The sequence below is a fragment of the Apodemus sylvaticus genome, chromosome 3 (genome assembly GCF_947179515.1).
Source record: "Apodemus sylvaticus chromosome 3, mApoSyl1.1, whole genome shotgun sequence".
Classification (NCBI taxonomy): domain Eukaryota; kingdom Metazoa; phylum Chordata; class Mammalia; order Rodentia; family Muridae; genus Apodemus; species Apodemus sylvaticus.
This window is the reverse complement of record NC_067474.1, coordinates 143,759,944-143,783,588: the sequence shown is the minus strand read 5'-3', so window position 1 is coordinate 143,783,588 and position 23,645 is coordinate 143,759,944. Positions and strand designations below refer to the sequence as shown.

Genomic DNA, 23,645 nt, shown 5'->3' with positions numbered 1-23,645 from the left:
TTATTAATGTCATATTGAGTTCTAGGCCAGGAAGTCTGGCTTGGGAGTGGGGAACTCAATAAATCATGCCTGGCCACTCACCCCAAAAGACAAAACTACCAAAGTGGTTGACACAGTACAGAAGTTGATTTCATAGCCATCATTGCAAGAAACAGGAACCAGCATCCTCCATCCTGTGTTCTCGGAGCTAAGGAGAGCTCTGAGTTGATGTAAGGGACAAAGGTTGGTGGTGAAAGCAGCCTTGCTCCAGCTGTGGCCTGGGTACTCATGATCTCAGGGTGGATTCCACAGAACCTTCTGCTGAGTAGCTGAGTTGCTGCTGTGTGGGGCATAGCTTTGACCCACGATGTTTATCATTCAGACCTGTAATTCCTGGAATCCACGGTAACTGCCAGAGAGCATGACTCAGAACAAGTCAGGAAGACAAGATGGAGCTAGTTGGACTCTTCAAGCGTAAGGCAATGATTAGAGGGTTCTAGGTGCCACTCTCATGGTCTAGAACAGGGCATTGTAAGAGCCTGGTGCCAGCCAGGCAGTGGTAGCACACACCTTTAATCCAAGCACTTGGGAGGCAGAGGCAGGCGGATATCTGTGAGTTGGAGGCTAGCCTTGGCTACAGAGCTACTTTCAGGACAGCCAAGGCTACACATAAAAACCCATTTCTGAAAAGCAAACGAATGAATGAATGAATGAATGAATAGATGAATGAATAACATGTTTTTTAAAAGTGCCTCATCCTCAGCCTTTGGTAGGATGAGATAAGAGGGTGGTTTGGCCTTTTCTTTGGTTCTTCATTAGGGTCTTATGTAGCCCAGGCTGGCTTAGAACTTGCTGTGTAGTCAAGACTGACTTGAATTCTTGACTCTCCTGCCTCCAATTTCCAAATGCTTAGGTTATAGATGTGTAACCAGGAAGATTTTTTTTTCCAGGAAGATTTCAGGTTTGAAGCTATCCTGGGCTACATAGTGAGACTCTGTCTGAAAGCTAAAACCCAAAAGCTGGCAGTTGGCAGTCTACTGGAGAACCCAAAACCCACCTCAGTCCTTCCATGAGGTAGCCTCAAGTCGGACATTTTCTAGAGCTCCTTTCCAGAAAGACTCAGAGACCAGAGGCCGGGGAGCTTCTGAGGAAAGCAGAGCACAGGGGAAGGGCAGTGCACTCTGCATGAAGGGGTGAGGCGTGAGGTGGCTCAGGGGGCAAGAGCACTTGCTCTCTCTTTTAGAGGAGCTGGGTTCATTTCCCAGCACCCACACAGTGGCTATCAACTGTCTGTAAGTCTGGTTTGACTGGATCCAATGCCCTCTTCTGGTCTCCACAGGCACTGCATCCACATGGTGCACAGGCATATAGGCAAAAAACCCACATGAATGAAATAAAAAAGTAAGCTGGGGAGGGGGCGGGGCAAAACAGACAAACTGGTTCCTTCAAGCCCTGTGTAAATGCAAGGGCTGCAGAATGAAACGAGCCTTAGATTCAAAACCCAGGCTCTGCCTCTGCAGACCTATGAAGAAAGAAGGAGCCACATTCTATGAACGTTCCTTTTTGCAGCAGTCAAAGACACTGTTCAGAAGGACCGGTGTTTGAGACAGGCAATAGCTAACTGTGTCTGTGAGCTCAGCTTCTGTTAGCTTGGGTGAGGAAGGGTCAGCGAGTTGGAATATCTGCTGTCTTCCATTCACCTTTTAGCTCTGTGGTCAAAAGTTCCAAGGCAGAAGATGGCTGGCTGAAATGCTCTCATTTGCTGTCTGCCTCCTGGAGATGGCACCTCCTCTCCAAAGTTCCTAAGTTCTTGCCTTCTCCGACAGTGTCATGAGGTCTCTTCAACTCTTGAAGATTCTCAGCTGCTCTGACCTCGCTGTCTTTGGTCTTGAATGGGGAAGACTACGAGTTCTGCAGGACATTCCCAGGATGATGAACACATCTCTGTGTAGAGAGGACTCCAAGGTTTTGATTACATTGTGTTTATTCTGCGCTGTGCATGTTCACTCACACATGTGCTGTTGTCCTGTGCATGTGGAGGTCAGAGGACACGTGTTTGCACTCAGTTCTTCCGCCAGGCAGGGCTGGAAAGATCAAATTCAAGCCATCAGGCTCGGTGGCAGGTGTGGTTCTTTGCTGAGCCATCCTGGCCCCAGACTGAAAGTTTGAAGTCCCCAAAGGAGGCGTGTAAAATCAAAGTGCAGATACCGGGCTTTTCTCCTGCTCCCAGTCACCCAGAGGAGAGCTGATGCTTTGACTGACGCAGGCTCTCAGCCCACAGTGTCTTCCAAAAGTTGGTGGTGGGTCTGAACGGTGAAATCTCAAAAAGGATGAGGTTCTGAGGTACGGGGCTGAAGGTCAAGAAAGAGTAGTGACACCCAGCCTGCTACATGAGGTCATGTGACTCACACACCCTTATTCCCCGCAAGCACTTGAGTCTGGGTTCCTTAAGTGCTGAGGATTCACCACTTATGATAATCCTTTCATTATTGCATGGGGGGGTGCATGCATGAGAGAGAGAGAGAGAGAGAGAGAGAGAGAGAGAGAGAGAGAGAGAGAGAGTCTGCTGGAATAATTCAGTGCATGAAGGTCTTAGGACAACTTCGGGGAGTCAGTTCTCCTTCTACCACATGGGTTCCAGGGACAGAGCCAACCACTGAGCTCACCAGTCCCACCCACCCCGTGAAAATTCTTTGCGTTCTTTTATTCCAGTAAAAGGCTTAGGAGAACTCACAGTTGGAGGTCTGCACTATTCAGGGGTCAGAAGGGTGCACCCAAGGCTTCCCAAGCAGCCAGACACCAACCAAAGCCAAATGGGGGGGGGGAGCAGGTGTGTTTATTTTGGAGGGGCAGATGAAAGAAAGATCTTTTAAAGACCGAAAAACAACCAGCTCTCTTCCAAACCTTAACCACCTGAGGCAGGCAGAAGTGGGCGCGGGCGTTCCTGTTATTGTCTCGGCTCTGCAGGAAGCGGAGAGAAAGCTTGGCTTGCGGCCTTTCTTAGGGAAGTGAGAGCTCTCTGGAGGAGGTCTCAGAAGTGCTTGGCCATCAGAGGCAAAGGAGAGCTGGGTAGTAGAAGGAGGGCCTGCCACTGGGAAGTTCTTCCTCCCCTAGAGGAAGACGCGTCTTCCTTCCCCAGTGTCACTTGGCTGGGTGTCAAGCTCCCGTGTGGCAATCTAGGAAGGAAGGAATACCAACACCCATCTCATTATGGAATTCTCTTTGATTCCAACTAGGTTTGAAGTTTGGATTCCCTTTTGGATTCTGTGGACTGGAGGGAGGTTTGCAGGTTATGGGGTTTGTTTGTTTGTTGTTGTTTTTGGAGAACCACTGTAAGTGAGACCAGCACACATGGGTTCTGGCCCCCGACCCCTTCACCCCGTTAAGGCACTGTGAGAACGAGACCGGTACTAAAGGGCTAACAGACCTGTGTGAAGTGAGAACGCGGCTGAATTGTGTTTAAGTGTGGCAGAAGGAAAATATTATGACAAAAGAGAAGATTTCAGCTCCAAAGGCATCCAACATGGCTTCCCCCCCCCCCTGCAGAATAAATATGCAATAACCTTGGGCTTCTCAAATTAAGGGCTCTCCAGTCCATTCTTCACACCGCAATTGGCAAACTCCCCATTAGGCAAACCTTTGTTTAAAACTCAGCAGCAGCTACCCACTGCGTGACCGGTGCTCACGCCCGAGCACTGCGTCCCCACTGTGTGTCCCCTCCCTCAGCCCGCTGTGCTCAATCATCTCTGGGCCTAGGCACATGCTGTTCCCTGTGCCCGGATCAACTTCTGTCTAGACAGTCAGGTCCCGCGGCGATGCACCTCCCCGGCCACCTGGTACTGTCCCAACCAGCCAACTCTGTTGTAATCGCTTAATGAACTACTTGTGTCTATTGTCATGGTGGTGGCTGGGTCCAAATCTGTCAAGTTTGTTTCAGGTTCCCCAGAGCCTAGTACAGCTCCTGGCACAGACTAGGAAGGGGAAATGGACTCAAGTTAGACTCTGTCGATCTGAAGGATCTCAGTGTTGCCTTGAAACTCTGGAACAGACTGAGGAGTGGAGATGGAGGAACAGGGAGGGAAGGGGGAAGCTCCACGCCTGTGGAGTGGCCGAGCCCCTCCTCCTTTTCCCTGCATCGTCCCCAGCTCCTGAGCTGACAAGCAAGATGCACAGATTTTTTTTTCTGCTGACCACAGAAGAAGAGACTATAAACTCAGCTTCCCATCTGGTTCTTCATGGTCCAAGAAAATACAGCAATTTCAAACTCCAGGGAGACAGGCACTCAAATCTTGAAAGCTTCAACCTAGCCTGTCATAGAATCCCCCAGAGGGCAGCATGGATTTGACTGAGGAAGGAAGTGAAGGAAGCCACCATATCCAAGGGTTGACGCCTCAGCGACCCTCGAAGGGTGTGTGTTTGATGTCTCCCATGCCAGTCTCTTCCTCTGGCCTTCAGAACCAACCTGCTCAACTCAACAGCTGGTCCTTGCTTCTCTTTCTTTCTACTTGAGCCAGCGGGCTCCTGGTCACTCACAGGGACCCATCAGCAGTTTGCCTCACAGGCTGAGCTGTGAGCAGATGAGGCCTTCCAAGGGAGTGCTTTAACATCTGTCCTCATCCACTGTCCAAGAGCTGATGATGTGTTTGCTTTTTAATGTTTCTGAGTTAACTGAGAGCTGCCAATGAGAGATACAAAGAAACCCGACTCTCCCTGTGTATCTAAAAGCAGCGTGGGAGGCATTTGGTGGGCTGCAAGCATAGCTTGGCTACAGTTACACCTCTCTGTCTCAGGCAGGAAAGAAAATAAGGCAAAGGTTCTGAAGAGCCACCCAGAGGCCGGTACCCAAACCAGAGACCGAATGTTCAAATGTGCTGAAATGCCGCTCTGAAGAGACGTGACAGCCAGCCTGAAGGCTTCAGGCAGTGTGGATAAACATCTAGACTTTGAGTACATTTCTGAGCCTGCTCTGTGATCCTTTGAAGTTTATCCAACTTGAATAAACCCTCCAGAAAGCCAGGGCCAGTAAAATAGGCTTTCTTTGGAAGTCCCCTTGGATTTGCCCTGTCGTGTCCTCCCAGGGCCGCGGGCCCGTCAGGACCGTGATCTGAGGAGCAGAGAAGAAAGACGCTCGAGACAGTGTGTTCCTGTAATATTCAGTGTATTGTCATATTCTTTTCTTCCTGTCCTTTTTACATATGGAGGGCACAGCAGATGGAAAACCCCAGTGGACTTGGTGGACCACAAGCTTAGATCTAATCATGGCTTGCCTGGGACCCCTTCTCAATGATCTAACCCCAGCTATTTCCGAAGGCCCAGTCTGAGATGGACATAAATGCACATCTGAATAATGAAAAGCACTATTTGAAGTCCAAAAGGTATCTGAAGCTGGAAAGCTGGCGACAGAGCCCGGCGTTGGCACAGGCTGGAGGTCCCATCTCATTCTCCAGAGAAGCGTCCCTGGGCTGCGGAGGCAGGGGCTGAGGCTCTTCCCCCTCAGGTCTGTGTAGGTTTTCTAGTTATGAAATTACAGGTGCACTGAGAAGTGCCTACATGTTTCAAGGGCATCCAGGAAGGTGAGCACACCTCAGCTCTGGGTGGCATCTCCCCAGGTGCAAGCCAGCTCAGCTTTAGGGCACACAAATAGGGTGCCAAATACTGAGTTCATTCATTCAGGAAGCAGATAGGAGCCTTTCTGAGCAGGATGCAGTCTCCAAAGCTCCTTTTGGTTCGAAGCTGAGCAAGTGCCTCTTCCCAGAAAGGCGTGCCCAGGGCATGCCTGGAGAGGACGCAGGGCAAATGGATAGCCTGTGCACACAACACAAACCTACAGGTTTGCCAAGGCCCCGAGGGACACACCCTTTCATAACCCTGGGACCAAATGACAGAAGATGCAGCTGCAGCACCAGGGGAACCCCATGGGGTGGGGTTACAAATAGTCTTTATTGTTAAAAAAATATTAACAGCAACAACAGCAAACACAGGAATAGCACAAACATTCACAACCCACCAATGCCTGTTCACTGTGGCCATTTATTCCCAGTAGAGTCCTTCATCCCAGTGTGGGCAGAGTTTCAGCCGAAAGGCCCCTTCATGCTTTTCATGGGTGGGTACTGCTGCTCCATTGGCATGGCCCCAAAGCAGTCGGAGGGGTTGCAGTGGCCCGCCTTCCCTGGCTGCCCCATGGGCCCTGGGGGCCCAGGGATCCCAGGAATGCCTTGCTGGCCCATTGGCCCGGTCGCACCCATCTTGCCATAACCTGGAGGCCCTTGAGGACCTAAAGAGGGAAGAGCCAAAGAAGGGAAGTCAGGAGACCCAGATGGCAGAAGGGACAATGGTTGTGACAAGTGACACCTTTGTGCATGTTTGCCAGGTAAAAGTGTGGTTTGCGTGAGGCCTCAGAGCAAGATCGTCGGGGTTTAACCACCCTCAACTTCCTGATGCTGAGGACTCAGTGACCTCATCAGTATCACAAATCCAGCGGGATGCGAAACAAGCCTTGGACTTGGGGTTCTGGTCCCCATCACATCATGCAAGCCTAGCTCAGGGCAGAAGTGGAGACTCAGCCTCTCTCTTTCTTCTCCCTTGGGCCTAGCCCAGTATCTTAAATAGAGAGCATTTCTATAAGTAGTAATTAGGGTGGCAGTGGTTGGTGTTCTATCTGATTATGTTGTCATAAAGTGTGATAGGTGGGGGGCTCTGCGGCTCTGGGTTCATGGTCTCCAAGACTGGATTCTCCTACCTGGAGGGCCGGGGAGACCATTTTCTCCTGCAATGCCAACACCGATGTCTCCCTTCTCACCTTTAGTACCAGGCAGTCCTGAGACAAAAAATAACATTAAGTCCTGTCTCTAAGCAGAAAAATGACAGCCATGTGGACTGTGACGCACACACACACACACACACACACGCCCCACAGCACACACATCATACACACACATACCCTACACATACACACCACACAGCATACACACCATACACACATATACACCCTACACACACACACCCTACACATACATACCACACCACATACCACACACACACACACACACACACACATACCATATTCACAGCAGTCAGCCCTCAGAGGTGCATATGCCCGACACCCCGGGGACCCAGAAGGTAGAGCTACCTCTCATTCCTGGCAAACCCTGGCGTCCTTCTCGGCCTATCTGACCAGGGAGCCCGGGTGACCCCGGAGCACCTGGCCGCCCTGGAGCACCATCCTTCCCCGGAGGCCCTGGCCGGCCTGGTGCTGCTGCTACCTCCATGGGGAACTGCATCCTGGAGGTGTAGTAAGCCATCCTCTCTGCAAGCAAAGACAAAGGCCAGGTCACTGGGTGCTCAGAGTAGCTGCAGATGCTAAAGACAGTGCCAGCAGTGCGGGCCAGCCTTTGATGGGGCGTTGGGACAGAGAATGTGGGCTGCTCTCTTGGAGGAGGCCTGCACGGGCCTTCCCATGCAGATCTTTCAGAAGCACAGATCTGATTTTGGCATCTCTTTCCTCTAGCCATCACCCCTGGCTTCAGAATATGGTCTGCCAAGCAGGGTGCCTGGCATCCACGTTCTCCCCAAGTCCACAGCACACAAGCAAGAAAGAAAAACTTCAAACAAACCACAGCCGCCCCTCCACCTGCTGCTCCCCACCTCCCCAGAGCTCCCTCCAAGCAGGCTCATTTGAAATCTGCTTTCTTAACCTCCTTTGCTCAAGTGGGGGATCAGGAGGACAATAGAGAACCGATTTATCTCTAAGTAGAGCAGGTGGCAAGGAAGGTCTGATGGATAGGTGAAATGTGCCTGTCACCCTGCTGTCTGCAAATGTGTGGGGGTGGGATGGGGAGGACACAAGCTTCAAGGAAACCGCAGGCAGGGCTGGGGGAAGAAGTGGCTGGGCAGGGCGGGCATCACCCACCGCCACCCCGCCGGCTGCCAATTACCATCAAACAGTTTAATGATCTCTTGTCTGATAAACCTCTTGATATCATCATAATTCACCATGTCTCCCTGAGGAAAGAGAAGAGACCTGGCCTCAATCATATATCTAAACTTGGCACTTGCCCAGTGAATAGACTTGATTTCCAGAAATAAAGGATGGCGAAGAGGTCAAAGGTCCTCAGAACCTCTCGCAGAGTCTTAATCCAAAGCGCTACCCGTCCTGAGAGAAGACACATCTTATACTAAAATACAGTTTGGGCTGGGAGGGACCCTGGTAGCTCCCTGCTTCCCCATGAAGAGCTAGGGTCTACCCTGTAGTTAAGCTGTTTCCTGCAGAATGTCGGAAGGAGTTGCTGACAGGACCCTGGGCCTGTACTATGGGATGGTGCCCGTCCGTGGTTGCTGGCCACCCCTTACCATAGAGCCCGGCAAACCAGGCAGTCCTGGGTTCCCTGCAGGCCCTGGGGACCCAGGGTGGCCTCTCTCTCCTGCAGGACCCGGTGGTCCAATAGGCCCCATGGAGCCGCTCTTGCCAGGCCCCCCAGGCATGCCAGATCTTCCCTTTTCTCCTGCTTGGCCCTTCTGTCCTGCAGGTCCTGGGTCACCCTACAGGGACAGGTCACAGTACAGTATTACCACCTATTTCCAAGTCTATGTCACAATGTGTCAGCAACCTGCCCCTTCCCCAAGTGTCCGGCATCTCCCGCTGGGCTACAGTCATGATGGTGCAGCCCTGATACACACACCCTCACCCCTGCCTCACCACCTCCCAGAGCAATGCTTCCGGAAGGCAGTGCTTGCATCTCTGGGAATGCTGGGAAATGCTCACGGCTCCCATGTGCCCTCAGTAGGAAGTGCCCCTTCCTTGTTCAGAACCATTCATAATGTCCTCCTCACACCTTCCTCAGCCTCAGTCTTGTCAGACTCTGGTTCTGCCAGGTTGCTTGAATCTGGAATGCCCCTCCCCAGCCTTGAGGAGGGCATTCTACTGCCCTCTGTGGAAACATTCCTGCCCCTTGGCCAGCCTTCCTCCCTCACTTCCTGGGGGTCTCACAGCACTGTATCATCATCTTCAAACGCTGCTGCACTCTAGTGTCATGGTGACTAGGCACAGACTGTCACTGTTCTCATTGTTTACGCCCAGACCAGCAGAGGGGCCCTGGACTGAGCAGTTACTGGGCATTAAAGAGGTTTCCATTCCCAGAGCCATTGATGGGACAGTCCCAGGTGAGGTCACATCACCCTTTCCTGTCCATTGGCCACCCCAGGCCTCCTTTGTGGCTAAAGTCGCAGCTTGGAGTTCCTGAATACCTCTTCGCAAACCCAGCCAGTGCCCTCTCACCTTTGGGCCAGGGGGTCCATAGAGTCCCTGCTTTCCAGGAGGTCCCTATGAAAAAGAAAACAAAACAGAAGTTTATGGTCTGGTCTGGGCAGCTCCACTGAGGCGGGGTGGGGATGGAGCAGGTGCACTGGGAAAACCAGCTTCTCCCGCCCTAAGACCCTGGCTGTGTCCAGCTGGGCTGTGTGAGAAAGGATGACAGCTGGGAAGGAGGCTGATGTCCCCTGGGGCATGGCCTTGTTTGATAGCAAGTTGGCCTGGTCCCTCATCACAGATGTGACAGAAGTCAGAACGGGGAAGCCAGTCTGAAACAGTAGAGGGTCTGACAGGAGCTGGGGCCCAGGAAGCCTTTGTCTGGAGTTTGTTATCTGTCTCTTTCTGACAGGAAGTAGGGTCCCCTAGTTCCATTAGACCAACAAGAGATACCAACTCGTTGCATGCAATTGGCACTTGGTATCTGTGGGGGACTGGTTCCAGGATCCCCATGCATCCCCAAGTGTGCCTCTGCTCCCATTTGTAAAAGGGTGTGACCCTTGGCTATATCCTAAATGTATCTGTGTGGTTTATATCATCTCTAATTACTTAACAATATCTACCACAGTGTAGATGCTACAAAGAGTTGTCATGCTGCATTGCTTAGAGAATAAGAAGAGGAGGAGGAAGAGGAGGAAAAGAAGCAGGGGGAGGAGGAGCAGGAGGAGGAGAAAGAAGAAAGGGAGCCAGGAGTGCTGGCACACACCTGTGAGCTGGAGTGGCTAAAGCAGGAGGATCATAAGTTCGAGGCCAGGTTTGTATATATTCAGTACACCTGCAAATTTTCCCTGAATATTTTCAATCAACATGTGATTGCATTTCTTGATGTGGAAACTGTGGGTATAGCGTCTGTAGGAGGTAGTCTGTGCCCCGTGGTGTGATGACTGAGAGGATGAGGAACAGAACACAGTGAGGACCAAGAAGGAATGTCCCAAGGGACAGGGACAAGTAGCACAGTACCTCTTTGCCAGCTGCACCGTCCGAACCAGGTTCACCCTGGGGAGCAGAGAGCATCGGACACATGATGAGCCTCTCAGACCATACACCCTGCCCTATTCTCTGTGCCACCAGGGAGCCCTGATCCTGGGGTTCCCACCCCTCCCCCAGCCTGCCTGAGCTGGGGCAAGGTGCCTTTTCTTGAGAGCTATATGCATTTCTTGGCTCTGAGTGTATTAAATGTTTGCCAAAGGACCACAGGAACTGTAGGCCTCTGTCCTCAGTGAGACTGGCCGGGACAGGCTGACCTTCCCTCCCTTCCTCCCCATGACACCACAACAGAAGCTCTCCAGCCCTGAGGCCCCACCCCAAGGCTTTCTGGTGGGCTTCTGGAGAAGAGAAATCTGTGACAGCAGGACAAGTGGTAGCCACATCCAGGGCCCTGGCAGCTCCCCAGTCTGTGGGGGGAGAGGGAACCAGGCAGGGAGAGCATCCTCGGGGAGAGTAAGACAGTTCAAGGCGAGCAGGAGTGCTGACCCCTGGCCCCCTGGGAAATGGGCCCAGCAACCATGTGCACATGACTGGACTCGTCCGTCACGTGGGGACTACCAGCCCTAGCTTGCTACTGTGTCTGTTTGGTGGGAAACCCCCTGTCACAGACTCCTGAGTCCCCTTCCTTGGCTTCCCAAAAACTTTACATCTCTGAGGCCAGAAATCAACTTCACTCCATGTGGCTTGACCATCTAGATCTCTATAGAGGGGGTGTCTCGCAGGCTGACTGAGGAGGACAAAATTTGCACCGGAGCAAGCTGGGGATCAAGTCTCAGCTCCTCCCCTCACCAGCTGTGCGATTCTCAGCCACCCTGAACCCTCACTTCCTCATCTGAAAGTCCAGGGACAACTGTACCTCCAAACTTTGTTACAGAACACATGACGACAAAATGCATATCCAACCTAAGCTAAGGCTCACTTCGCACAGTCAGTGACCAATATAGCATCACTCCAAATGTTAAACTAGCTGAGATCAAGTCTGGCTTCTGAGGAGCTCAGAAAGTTACAGTAATAGCACTATATTTCTGGTTCTTGATATTTTCAGAGACGTTCTGTAGTTACTGACAAGCTCTACGAGGGCAGGGGCAGGGGCAGAGGCAGGTGTAGGGGCAGGGGCAGATGTAGGGGCAGGGGTAGGTATAGGGGCAGGGACAGGTGTAGGGGCAGGGGCAGGGGCAACACATGGACGAAGGGACCTGTTTCGGGTTGTTGGTGTGTCCTCAGAGGTAGTGTCCTTGTGTGCAGCTGGCTCAGTGCCAGCTTACAGGGCTCGTCCTTCTGAATACAATACAGTCCCCAGATGCTGCCACCCTGTTATGCTAACACCCTCTCCTTCTCTTAAGACCCCAGGTGTGCTGTGCAAAGCCAAATGATCTTTTCCTCTGGACTATACGATGTAGAACCTTACTGGAGGGCCGGGGTGTCCGGGTGTGCCAGGTTGGCCTGGGAGGCCTGCCAGGCCCCTTTCTCCAGGGGCTCCCCGATCTCCTTTCAGGCCCTGAAAAACAGGATGAAGATTACTGGCGACAAGGAGAAGGAGAGGCCACAAAGCCAGACCCTTCACCATGTTCCGGGGAACAGGAGCAGATGGCGTGTCTGTGCCTGTGGCATGGCTAGGATGGCCTCGAGCTACGTCCCAAGCCCTTTGCCTTATCCCAGAAAGATGGCCAAGGTAGGGAATAAAAACAATTCATCTCTTCATCCTTTTGACCTGGTCTGGAAGGAGCCCACAGCGGAAACGACAATATTCCTTAGAGTAGAGGGTAGAAAGTCACTCACCACGGTGGAGAGCCCAGGTGGACCTGGCTGGCCGGGAGGCCCCTGTGGCCCCTGCGGAGAGGAGAGGGCAGTTAGGCAGCAGGAACATCCCTGCACTGCATTTAGCTTTCTTCTCTTCCTGAAATCTGTCCTTCCTGTCTGATCTTACATGTGAACTTCTACCTCTGCTCTGGTTCTGGAGCAGAGGCAGGGAGTGGCTGAACTTGCACGATCCTGTGCCCAGTGCCTGCTGAGTTGTGCAGCGGGCTTGTGAGGGCAGAGACCAAAGGCAGAGAGAACGAGCCACTAGCCTGGGTGTCTTCCACGAGCCTATGCTTCCTAAGGGCAGCCCAGCATCCTCCTGTCCTACGGGAGAGGGCCCATAAGTACCAGGGGCAGGGACCAGATGTATCAAAGACCGTGTCCCCCACCACGCACAGCCACAGAAGGGACTCCTGGTATCTCCAAAACCCTTCGTCATATCAAAGAAGGGGGAGATCTTTAGGGCAGACAAAAGGCTGATCCAACATCCTCATGGAAAGTTCTGTGGCTCTCCCCCCAGGTCGCAGTGACATGCTAACTCCTTGGGATGTCCCTTCCTGACACTGCTGGGGCTGTATCTAAATGCCCGCAGTCCAGAGGTCACCTGCTCACCAGAGCGACACTTACTCTGAACCATGAGCGCTCAGCTCTTTGACAGAGCATACTCCTTTACACCCCTTCCCAGAGCATTCTGGGCCATGGTTCCTATGCCACTCCTGTAAGACTCCTGGGGTGGGACTGTTCATCTTGGGACCAGTGCAGAGCAGGGGGCCTAGGCTGGACAGAGCAGTGACAGGAGGAACCCAGTAGGTCCTCATCCACAGCCCCCATGAGTCTCTACCGGGGCCCTGAGGTCCCCAGAACAGGTTCTCTGAACTCCGTGAGATACATAAAATTGGGGACCTAAGAGTTCCCTCCCCCTGCTTTTTATTTGTCACGAAGTCCTTTTAATGTTCCCAAACGCCTCCTGATCATACACTGCCGTGCTACCCTAGTGCACAGTGGACTTGCTTTCTCGGGAGCCCTATCAGCTTGGTGCCATCACACTGTCACTGATGAGAACCATGGATGGGGGATGCAATATTGCTTAATAAATGCTCTCTCCGATTCACCCTAATAGTAAAAGCACCGCCCAGTTGTCCAGATGAACTTCCTGGCTCCTCTCTTTCTCCCGGCTCAGCCCTCCGGGACCAAGCACCCCCCCCCCAGCACACCCCAGATCCCCTGAGCCCTCTGTCCCCTCTCCCTCCCCACCACCCACACGCCCACTCCTGCCAGCCCTTCCCTGAGTGTGCCTGCCCAGTGAGGTGTCTTTTTTCGAAGCTCAGCATTTCTGGTCCCACGTGCAACTTCTCAAGCTTCCCCAGCCCCAGCGGGATGGATTTCTTGAGGTCCCTCAGACACACCCAGCTCCTGGCTGCGATGATACTGTGTGTGGGTGTGTCCCTCACACAGGAGGCCTGGGACTCCTCCCTTCCCTGAGGCCTCAGTGCAGTCATTTCTCCAGCCAGGGATCCGCTAAGGCAGCGAGCGGTTCTCAACCTCCCTAATGCTGCGACCTCGGGCTGTGGTGACCCCAACCATGAAAAGATTCATATTTTTAAACTCATAAATGTCATTTGCGGCTGTTATGGAATTGGTACATAAATATCTGATATGCAGGATATTTGATATATGACACCATGAAACGGTCGTGACCCACAGGTGGAGAAACACTGCCCTGAGGCTCCCCCAGTTGTCCCCTGTAACATCACCCCATCCCTTGAACCTTTCTTATTCACTTGTTTCCTGTGCCTGCAGGGAGGTCCTGTGGGACAAGGGCCCCGTCTATCTGTTTCGTGCTGTGACCCTGATTTGGAGCAGATGGTCAATAATTACTTATTGACCAACCAAATGACTTGGTAAGCAAATGTGAATGTACCCAGAAAATTAAAAAAAAGTGGCGGAAAGCAAAAGCCACTTAATTAGACGAGTCCAGAACCCTCACACCTCCGCACGGCTAGGGCTCCTGTGGTCACCACCAGCTTACCACACCCTCCAGGCGCATCCTAGTTCATAGAAGCAGAGACAAAAACAGTTAAACTCACAAGATGCCCTGGGGGTCCTGGTCGTCCCTGGGGTCCCATGGCACCGGGCTCCCCCTGCAGGATCAGAAAGAAAGAGGTTACACAGGAACTGACTGACCTGCACACCTGTGGCTGCTTTCAGGCGAGAGACAAGCAGAGCTTGTGGTGGCGTCATGGGACAATGGCCAGAGGGCTGGACAGCGCTCTGAGCTCTATACCCTAGCCTTCCAGGGCTTAAGAAGGCCAGGCCTGCCTTTGGGTAGTTGTCCAATTGTGCTCTTAGGGAGGGGACCAGTTATAAACTGTCGAGACGGAGAAGGGTCAAGATGTGCGGTGAGGGGAGAAATTTCACATCAGAAGGCCAAAGAGAGAAGGCAGCCACTCTAACGCAGGAACAGGGAGGCTAATGCGGGAGAGAGGCTAGACCTCAGACTTGGTGGGGCCCAAGGCTGTGTGACTACAGAACCCCAGGCCTTACCTCTGCACCGGGCCGGCCACTGCTGCCAGGAGGACCTGGTTTTCCACAATCACCCTAAAAGAGAAAGGTGGCAGTGTAGCCTGGTATCCCCACCCCACATTGGCCCTGGATCAAGGGGGCTCTGCCATCTTCCCCTGGCTTTAGCCAGAGGGCCTCTGACACCCTTCATTGGTGGGTGTCAGTGTCCTGACTCAGCCTGCTGGGCCCTAGCGGCCTCAGGAAGCCAGGCCTGGAGTCGGGTGGCAGTCTAAAGCCAGGGTGGGCGTGTCTGAGGCGTGGGGCCTGAAGAGAATAGGGAATCCTGTGAGCAGGAGTCCTCCTTACCTTAGGCCCAGGGAGGCCGGGATGCCCTGTCTTCCCCTTGAAGCCCTGGAAGGAAAGGCAGGGAGATGTGGTGCATCTCACCTCTATCTCGCCTCTACCTGAGATGCCCCCACCCCTTCCTGCTCAGGCCACATCAGTGGAGTCTACTGCAGGCATAGCATGAGGATATGGAGGCTCTGAGGAGAGCCGGGAGGGGCTCAGAGCTGCCAGCTCCTTCCTTCAGCTCAACTTACTGGAGGTCCCATGAGTCCAGGAGGGCCGGCGGGACCTGGGTCCCCCTAGGGGAAGAAAAGGGAGCCTTGAGGAGGTTGGATTCAGCCTTGACTGACTCACCCTCCACCCCACTGTGCTTCTGAATCTCCATTCCCAGGACATGCTGGGAACCTTAGACAGGGCAGACAGGGCAGACGGGGCAGAGGGAACTGTTTCAGCCTGGCTCAGCCTCTGACTGGCTGGGGACCATGAATGGGTCCCAGCCCACCCTGACTCAGCCTCTATCCATGAACACGTCCCAGCCCCTCTGTGGGCCTTGGCTTTGTTTCTTTGGTTAAAGATGGGAAATGACCTTGATAGCTGCCCCCCCACCCCCTTTGCCTCGTTCCCATTTCTTTGATTGCCCAGAAAAAACTCAACCAATGAGCCAGGGCCTGCTCAGGCCTGTCATGGCTAACAGCCTTATTCTTTCCAGAATACTCACTTTCTCTGGGTTTGGGGATCTAAGTGGCATCTCTGTCACCATCCAATTCACTTAACCTGGCTAAGTCTGTTAGGAGACGTGAGAGGCCAGGGACTGTGATGCCAGCCGGGACGAGGAGCAGCGCTAGAGGAGACTTGGATGCCCTGATCAAGGGTGACTCCTCGGTGCACCTCGTCAGCAGGGGAGGGCTCCTGCCTCCCTCCCAGCCCCATCTTACCCTCAGGCCAGGCTTGCCGTCCTTCCCGTCCAGTCCGTCCAGCCCAGCAGGGCCCTGCACACAAGAGGAAGGCGCTGCTAAATGCTGCTCTAGAGCTTGGAAGGAGAGAAGTCTGACCCAGCCCCAGGGCTGTCTCTACCTCTTACCCAACTCACACCGTTACCACAACATGCACACGCACACAGGTACTCCGTCCCACATACCATCGGGCCCAGAGGGCACACACTCACCTGAATCCCAGGAGGGCCTGGTGGCCCAGGGGAACCAGGCAAGCCTGAGGGACCACGAAGCCCTTCACTGCCCTGAAACAGCAACACCCAATAACATCAGGGCCAGGGGTGCTGGGGGGGGGGGTCCCTGGGAATCAGGACATTTGGCTTCTGGCCTTGGTTCCACCCTTCCTAAGAACCTATGTCCTCGCCTTCCAAGGCCCACTTTCCTTCATTGCTTTCTTTATGGGGAGAGAGAGAGAGCTTGCTTAAACCAGCCCCTTCTCAGGGTTGTCCCAGAGGCCGGTAGGTGCGTGGGTGGGTGGATGCATTTAATTTATATTGCTCTAATAGCATTCTCTGTGTGTGGATTTTCATGCCTCAAGGTGAAAAAGCTGAGGAGATTCCTGTACTCCAGGGTCTTGTGGTCCCTTCAGGGCCACGGGCCTGCCAGAGTAAATGACAGTACACCACATCAGCTTTGTGAGGATGGAGCTGCGGAGCTCAGGGATGGGGGTGGAGGTCCACGGTGACCAGGGCTTAGGGAAAATGTCACAGGAGTGTCACCAGATGGTGGACTCCGAAGGATGCCTGGAATGAGGCAGGAGGGAAGCTAGAGGGAACCTAGGAGAGAGAGATTTGGAAGTGGTCCCATGCCTGCCTGTCCTGGTGTCAGGACCCTTAGGGTAGATGGATTGGGAGACAAGGCTGGGGAGGTGGGCGCCGGACTGGGAGGGGCCCTGAGTAACGTGTGGCACACAGTCAAGAAACAGACCAGTGGCTTTGAAATCGGTTCTCAGCATCCTGTGAGTTGGAGGGGAACCCTTGACACAGGGAGGGTAAAGTAGGTTTCTGGCCCAGAGGACAAGATCCCAGAACCCTCTTCCAGCTCTTATCCAGAGCCTCCTCACTTGTTTGTGTTTTCTATGAGGTTGCACATGAACTTTGGTCTAATAAAAGACTCGGGGACTGTAAAATCACCTGCAAACGGCCATAGAACCATTGAAAGCCCAAAGCAGGGCAGTGATGAGGAGAATAGGCATGTGTACTGGACGGTAAGATGCTTAAGAAAAGGTTGCTGTTTCCCCTGGGGAGAAGCACCGTCCCGATCTTGGGGAGGGGGGAATTTCGGGGGGGGGGGCGATTACAGAAAGGAAAAGGACAGACATAGCTACAGGGCAGAAAGTCAAGGGTGTTGCAATACCACCATCTGCCAGGAGGGGTCAGCACAGTTCTAGCCAATGTCAGCCCCGCTGAGAGTTGAGATGAAGCGCCTCCACCTAGCAGTTTGGGATTCTCTGCAATGGCCAGCCTAAGCAGGACTTGGCTACCGCCTCCAGCCTTCACTGGGAAGGCAGGCATGAGATGGAGCTGACAGCCACCATAGGTCCACCTACACCTGATGGGCACCAGCCTGGGGAGGTGCAGAGGTTGGACACTCATTTCTGACTCTAAGACGCTGTGTGCCCTGGGTCTTCCCTTTCGGGTCTCCCAGCAGGTTTATTTCTCACTTGTACAGTGAGAGGGTAATATGTGTCTTCAGAGAAAAGAGGCTCCCAGAAACTGCAGGCCATCACAGCGCCCTGGGGACCCCTCCTCCACCCAAAGCTTAGAAATCAAGCTTGGGGTCTCCTCCAGCTCCTACCCAGTTCACGAGGGTGCCCCAGCTTCTGCTGAGCCAGGGATGTCGGCTCCCAACCACAGCAGGGCTATGTGCCTAGCTTACTAAGGTAGTTTTACAGTCAACCCTGCGGAGTTCCAATGCTGCTGTCCCTAGATTATCACAAAATCACAGGTGACCCTGTGTCTTCAGGGCCCTTGGAGACAGCTTGCAGGGAGAGGCACACCCTCCCCTCCAGGTACGCCTCCACTCAAGGGGTCCCAGTTTCATCCGTTCCCTGGCCCCTTGCCCCCTCTGCTTCCCCTTGAGAAATGAAGCTGGCTGAGGCTGGCCTGTCACAGTCTAGTTACCGGCCTCTACCATCCCCGTGCCTTCGCCCCCAACTGCTTTTGCCAATCTCCTGGCAGTAGGAGCCCAGGCTGCTCAAAGGCTGAGCCGGGCGCAGGGAGGGTTAGGAGAGGGTATGGGACCATCCTCGGAGCCATCAGTTGGTGAGCACAGCCTGGCAGTAATGGACTCGGCTGTGGATTTCCTGACGGGTCGTCACAGAGTTGCCTGGCTTTGGCAGAGGTGGGGTTCAACTCACCTTCTCTGCCTGGGGGCCGGGTGGGCCAGGGGCTCCAGCCTTGCCTGGGAATCCTGGAGGACCCTGTACCAACGAAGAAGTGGGCAGGGATGAAGGCAGGCTCCTTCTCCTTCTTTCCGGGTGGGCTCCATCTATCTGCCTGCCCCTCCGTGGCTACCCATGAGGCCCTGCTCTTCAGGTCTGGCTCCTGAATCTATCAGAGCCACCTGGGCTGTTTCTCCCACCTCCTGCCTCCCTGTCCCAAGCTCATGTTCACCCAGCAGGCCCTGCTCCTCCCAATGGGACCGTCTTACAGGGAACTTTTGTGTCTTTACTCACCGGTGGGCCTGGAAAGCCTGGTTGGCCTTGAAATCCCTAGGGGAAGAAGTAAGGGGATCAGGCCCCGCCTGGATACTCAGGTAGAAAGAGGACCAGGTCGGGGTAGCCACAAGTCTACAAGCATTGTCCAAGAGGACTAGCAGGTGAAGATCTGGGACACACACCCTCAACTTCCCAGACAATGCTCACCTGATCTCCCTTCTCTCCAGAGCTGCCCTGGGGGCCTCGCTCTCCTCGGGGACCCTGTGACCACAGAGGAGAATGCAGTTGGAGCCCAATCTTCCTGTCCTCGGTCCACAGGGAGGGGCCAGGACACTCCTCCCCTCCCCCTCTCCATACCCTGCTCACTCACCGCTGGACCTTGGGGACCTGGAAGGCCTTCAGATCCTGGTGGGCCCTGGGGACCCAAAGGAAGAGAATCAGTCACTGGGAAACATGAGGAAGGAGGCCCGGGAGTAGGCAGAGCATGAGGTGGGAGTGTCCTGTCCACCTGTCCCTTCAGTCCCCTGGAACCAGCCTGCTAACTAATCCTGCTACCTCCTGGTCTACGCCAGTCTGGCCAACAGATATGAGGTAATCTCTTTTGTAGGCCCAGCTCTGACTATGTCACTCTGAGCCGTACCGTACTCTTTCCACTCGGGCTGGATTTACAGGCATCCTGTAATCTGTCACCGACCACCCTTTCCTGCTCACCCCCCTCTCCAGCTCCCTCCGCTGTGCTGTGCTCTGTGCAGACTGCTGTTCCCTGAGCATGCGCTCTTGGGTCGCACCCTCGGGCCTGTGCGTTGCTATCCCCTCTGTCTGGAATGCCCACCATTCGTCACTCCTTCTGTGTCTTCTGAACCCTTAGGGAACCAATGCTGTTCCTGCCAGGAGCCACCCATGACCTCCCGCTCCGTATGGGCACAGCACAGCTCCAGCCTCCCCTGTTCCTCCTTGGGGACCACCTCTCCCTCTTCTACAGCACCCTCATGCTACCCCAACCCCGTTACCTAACCCCACTCTGTTCAGGGCTCTTAGCTCTCAACATTCCTGTCTGTTTGTCTGTCTACCTATCTATCCATCCATCCATGTTTTATCTGCTTCTTGCTGCAGGGCAGGGCTCATGAGGCCTATTTTGCTCAGTGCAGACTCCTCGGAAGGACTCGCAGCACCCAGCATGCCTAGGAGACCATCCTGTGACAGAGTAGAAGGCAACAGGGTTGCCAGATTCCCACAAGGCCTTGCTGGCATTTGTGAGAGGGAGAGAGAAGGCTCCAGTTCTAGCTTAGCAGGTCGCAGACATGAGGGCTGAGGTTCCACTCGGCCTCCACCACCGCTAACTCCCTGGCTGGCTTCAGGACTCTGGGTGAGTCATGTCACTCAGGAGCCTGTGACCTCAGCTCCTTCCCTCAGTGTAGGACCCCCACGAAGGTGGCCTCAATAGAAGAAGAAAAGCTCCTGGCCCTGATTTGGCAGGAGAGGGGAATTCTGCCAGCTGGCTGGGCCCTTCTCCTCCTCAGTCGCCTTCTCTACAAGAAGCCTGCTGGGATCTCCTCACAGCCTCCGCCTCCGCAGCCACCAGCCTGTGCAGAGCCGCAGCTGGAGTGACTGGGGCAGGGGCAACAGGGGTCACAGGCTTCTCCTCACAGGAAGATCTCCAATCCAGCTGATGGAGATGGCCGGGGTGGGGGGCACCCCGTTTGAAGCTCACATCACATCCATTCCCACGCTGCAGCTTACCGACTCCCCCTTCTCTCCCGCGGGGCCAGTGTACCCTCGTTCTCCCTTGATACCCTGAGGAGCAACAGCAGAATTAGCTCTGTGGCCTGCCTAGGGTGGTGCTGATGCAAGGCGGGGGTGGAGGTGGGGGATGGGGTGGGGGGCTGCAGCTGGCACCTGAAGGCTGAGGGGACCAAAGTAGGGGAAGAGGGAAAAGACGGTAGCCAGTAGGGCCTCCTACCCGCCACTGTGGCCCATGCTGGAAAGTGGGACACACCCATTCTGAGGGGACCTTTGCAAGGGGTGGCACCTCTCAGGTGTCTCCCTCTCTCTCCCCAAACCCCTTGGGAGGCGAATCTCAGTTCTTCCTGAGCCTGGGACGCATAGTGACTTCCAACAGTGTCTCTTTCCTTCCTCTATCGAAATGGTGGGGGCCAGCCATATTACCAAGGGAGCCAAAGTAGGGTAGGGGGGGTCAACATGATGGTCTGACAGAGACTCAATTCTGGGAAAGAAGGAACCCAGTTGAGGGCACCCTGCCTGGCCCTGTTCTCACCACCAGCCTGCACCTCCTGTACCCCCAGAACCAGAGCTCTCTTACTGACCGGCAGTCCTGGGGGGCCCATGGCACCTGGGTAGCCAGGCTGTCCTGGAGGACCCTGCAAAGGAAGGCAGACACGGTGATGGACCAGTCCTCAACACTTCTGTGACCCAAACCTGAACACCCTGCTCTGCCATCCAGCAGTGCCCGCCCACCCGCGCCCAGTTACTGCTCTGGACCATTTCCCAAGCCCAGGTTCTCTACGCTAGGTGTCAAAGGCTCACCAGAGCCCGGGAGCAGAGCAGGATGGGAGGCCTAGAGTGAGGTGGGGAGGACTGAGCATGCAAGAAGGGAGCACCGGTGCTAGGGGCTGAGGGAAGGGGAGGGCCCGCTGGCAGTGGTATACAGGAGCCGGAGCGGTATGTGCTCCCAGGGTGCGAGTGCGAGTGGACACCGAGTGGCTTGGATCCAAGGGGTGTGCGGCCCTTTGTGGCCTTCAGCCCTTCTGGAGCCGGGCTGAGGATTTCAAAAAGCACCTCCCTACTTCTACTCAGTGGCCACCCCAGCCCCGACCCCCACCTCCGCCAGCTCCTCCGCCTCATCTTACCGGTTCTCCCTTGTCTCCAGTCGGGCCTGTGAGGCCTCGCTCCCCTTGAAGACCCTTAGAGAGAGAAACCATGAGAAACTGCAGAGGAAGCTAATCCCTACCTAGCCCAGGCCTTTCCCTGCCCCATGCCTGCCTCTTCCCACTCTGCACAAAGGTCCCCAGTGGCAACCCAGTGTCCCTGGCAAAGTGACTGCCTTAGGTGGACTCTGGAAGAGTAAGTCCAGACGTATGTGCGCCTCCCGGGAACACAGCTCCAGAGAGGCCGCCGGGCAGGCCCCCAGGTCACCGTCACTGTCGCAGCCTATGGCAGAGGCTGTCTGAAATGCACCTTTAGGAGATGCATGCTCCTTCAGAGGGGGGCTGTCGGGACAGGTGCCCCCACAAATGACGCTCTCAATGTCACCATGTCACTTACCTGTCCCAGTTCCCACCCAAGCCCAATCTCGAGGGACACAAGGGAAAGGCCCAAGGGGGTTCTCTCCAGAGCAGTCCCATGGCACTTGCTAACGGGGAGAGGGACATTGGTTTCCATCACAGCCCCTCATTCCTCGCCCTGATCACCACAACTCCAACACTGAAAACATCTCAGCCGCCCCCTTCTCCCTCCCACCTGCTAGAATGGTACCCAAACCTCTCCACGACACAAGACAGATGGCTAGACAGACAGATGGCCCCTTCACCCAAGCAAGCAGAAACAGACGTGGTCCGGCCAGGGATAAAGACATGGGAACAGATGGAAATGTGACAAGGAGGGGACCTGGCCCCTGGCCCCTGGCCCCTGGCCTTCACCACCACTCCTGAGAGGACCAGAGCCAGCCAGGGAACAAGAATCCAACAAACAAGGGGTTTAGCTTCCATGACCCAGGAGAAAGCAACAATGAGGATGGGGGGCGGGGTTACGATGTAAACACACCTGTGACAATGACAGTGACAAGACAGAGCAATTAACGACACCAGGCCAAAGGATCAGCCCAAGGCCCTAGGATGGTGGGGCAGGGCCCTAACCCCCGGAAACCCAGCAGGCTGGCACCACATGCCCAGCCTTGGGGCAGACGGCTTGGAGCCAAGGAAGAGGGAAGAAGAGGAGGCCATGGGTTCCCTCTAGCCGCAGGGGAGGGCGCACGCAGAGCTGCCTGTGACTCCCCAGAGCGCCTCTGGACAGGCATACCAGGCAGCCGGGCAGCTGACCTGTGCCAGCCTGCAGTGTGAAGCCCTAAAGCTTTGGCATCTCTGCCGGGCACAGAGCCAGGTGCCTGGCAGGGCCCCAAGAACTACTTTCAGCAAATCTTCAGTCTACACGGCAGTGGTGGGAAGCAGGAAGCAGGAGGGAGACGGAGAGATAGAGGGAATCCCTTCCTAGAGTCACCAACTTCCAGTGAGAAGGCAAAAGAGACTGGGGGGGGGGGGGGGGGATGACATGTGGGAAAGGAAAAGGAAATGGCGGGGGTGGGGGTGAAGGAGAGAACCTAGGAGAAAGCACTGGAGAGGCCGAGGGAGCATGGAGAGAAGTCAGAGACCAGAGAGCCGAGCTGAGCCGCTGGGACCCAAGGGAACCTGTGTCGTTAGCTACCATGCCTGTGGGGGACAATGAACAGAACACCAGGACACGGAGGGGGTGGAGGAGATGGCACAACAGGAGGGGGGGACAAGCGGAAGCCACAGAGACCTGGCTGGCAGGAAGGGGGATGGAGTGCTGCTAGGTTCTTACGGGCAATCCGGGGGAGCCAACAGCACCAGGAAAACCTGGGGGGCCCTGGTGGGAGAAACAGGCAGGTCACATCTCACAAGAGCGGTCACCCTGGGGGAGCCTAGAGGCACTGTGGCTCTGGTGGGGAGCTTTTCAAGGTTACGGAAAGGGAACCTTAGCAGAGGGTGGCCACTGTTACCCTAAATGGGATCCTCTGCAGGCAGGAAACCCTTCCCAGGGCTCCCCAGTCGGCCTTTGGTGGAGTGCAGAGCTTCTTCGGTTTGGCTCTGCACCCCTCCCTCACCACCTGACCACCAAGGTCCCTCGGGTGAGTAGCCCAAGGCCTCCACGTTTCTTCTCCAAAGAGCATATTACCAGCACTTTCCATTTTTCTAGCCACATCTTTCCTGAGTCACCAACATCCCTGTGAGTTCTGGGTAGAGACCCCTGGCCTGGTGTTTGTAGTCTTCCCTAGAGACGGCCCCACAGAGCCATGGAGGGCGCCCTCCAGGCCCTTGTAGGA

The 23,645-nt window shown here is 54.8% G+C and overlaps 1 protein-coding gene across 9 annotated transcripts in view; it reads right to left on the bottom strand.

Moving 5' to 3' along the window:
• Positions 1 to 5,881: 5,881 nt before the first annotated feature.
• The window catches only part of Col16a1 (collagen type XVI alpha 1 chain), a 51,676-nt gene continuing 33,912 nt past the window's right edge, over positions 5,882 to 23,645 (bottom strand). For 5 of the 9 annotated variants that reach the window (XM_052177498.1, XM_052177497.1, XM_052177502.1 and 2 more), the window contains 23 exons: positions 23,144 to 23,188; positions 21,436 to 21,489; positions 20,893 to 20,946; positions 20,309 to 20,362; positions 18,939 to 18,983; positions 18,776 to 18,829; positions 18,587 to 18,622; positions 18,269 to 18,331; positions 16,083 to 16,154; positions 15,853 to 15,906; positions 15,172 to 15,216; positions 14,939 to 14,983; positions 14,615 to 14,668; positions 14,158 to 14,211; positions 12,050 to 12,100; positions 11,679 to 11,768; positions 10,244 to 10,279; positions 9,254 to 9,298; positions 8,329 to 8,517; positions 7,914 to 7,980; positions 7,109 to 7,285; positions 6,719 to 6,796; positions 5,882 to 6,253 (listed from right to left, as the gene is read on the bottom strand). In XM_052177498.1, coding sequence (XP_052033458.1) covers positions 6,051 to 6,253; positions 6,719 to 6,796; positions 7,109 to 7,285; positions 7,914 to 7,980; positions 8,329 to 8,517; positions 9,254 to 9,298; positions 10,244 to 10,279; positions 11,679 to 11,768; positions 12,050 to 12,100; positions 14,158 to 14,211; positions 14,615 to 14,668; positions 14,939 to 14,983; positions 15,172 to 15,216; positions 15,853 to 15,906; positions 16,083 to 16,154; positions 18,269 to 18,331; positions 18,587 to 18,622; positions 18,776 to 18,829; positions 18,939 to 18,983; positions 20,309 to 20,362; positions 20,893 to 20,946; positions 21,436 to 21,489; positions 23,144 to 23,188 — 1,665 coding nt within the window. In that variant the 3' untranslated portion in view covers positions 5,882 to 6,050. The remainder of the gene's footprint in view (positions 6,254 to 6,718; positions 6,797 to 7,108; positions 7,286 to 7,913; positions 7,981 to 8,328; positions 8,518 to 9,253; positions 9,299 to 10,243; positions 10,280 to 11,678; positions 11,769 to 12,049; positions 12,101 to 14,157; positions 14,212 to 14,614; positions 14,669 to 14,938; positions 14,984 to 15,171; positions 15,217 to 15,852; positions 15,907 to 16,082; positions 16,155 to 18,268; positions 18,332 to 18,586; positions 18,623 to 18,775; positions 18,830 to 18,938; positions 18,984 to 20,308; positions 20,363 to 20,892; positions 20,947 to 21,435; positions 21,490 to 23,143; positions 23,189 to 23,645) is intronic. The other 4 variants (XM_052177500.1, XM_052177505.1, XM_052177503.1 and 1 more) reach the window with 1 other exon arrangement.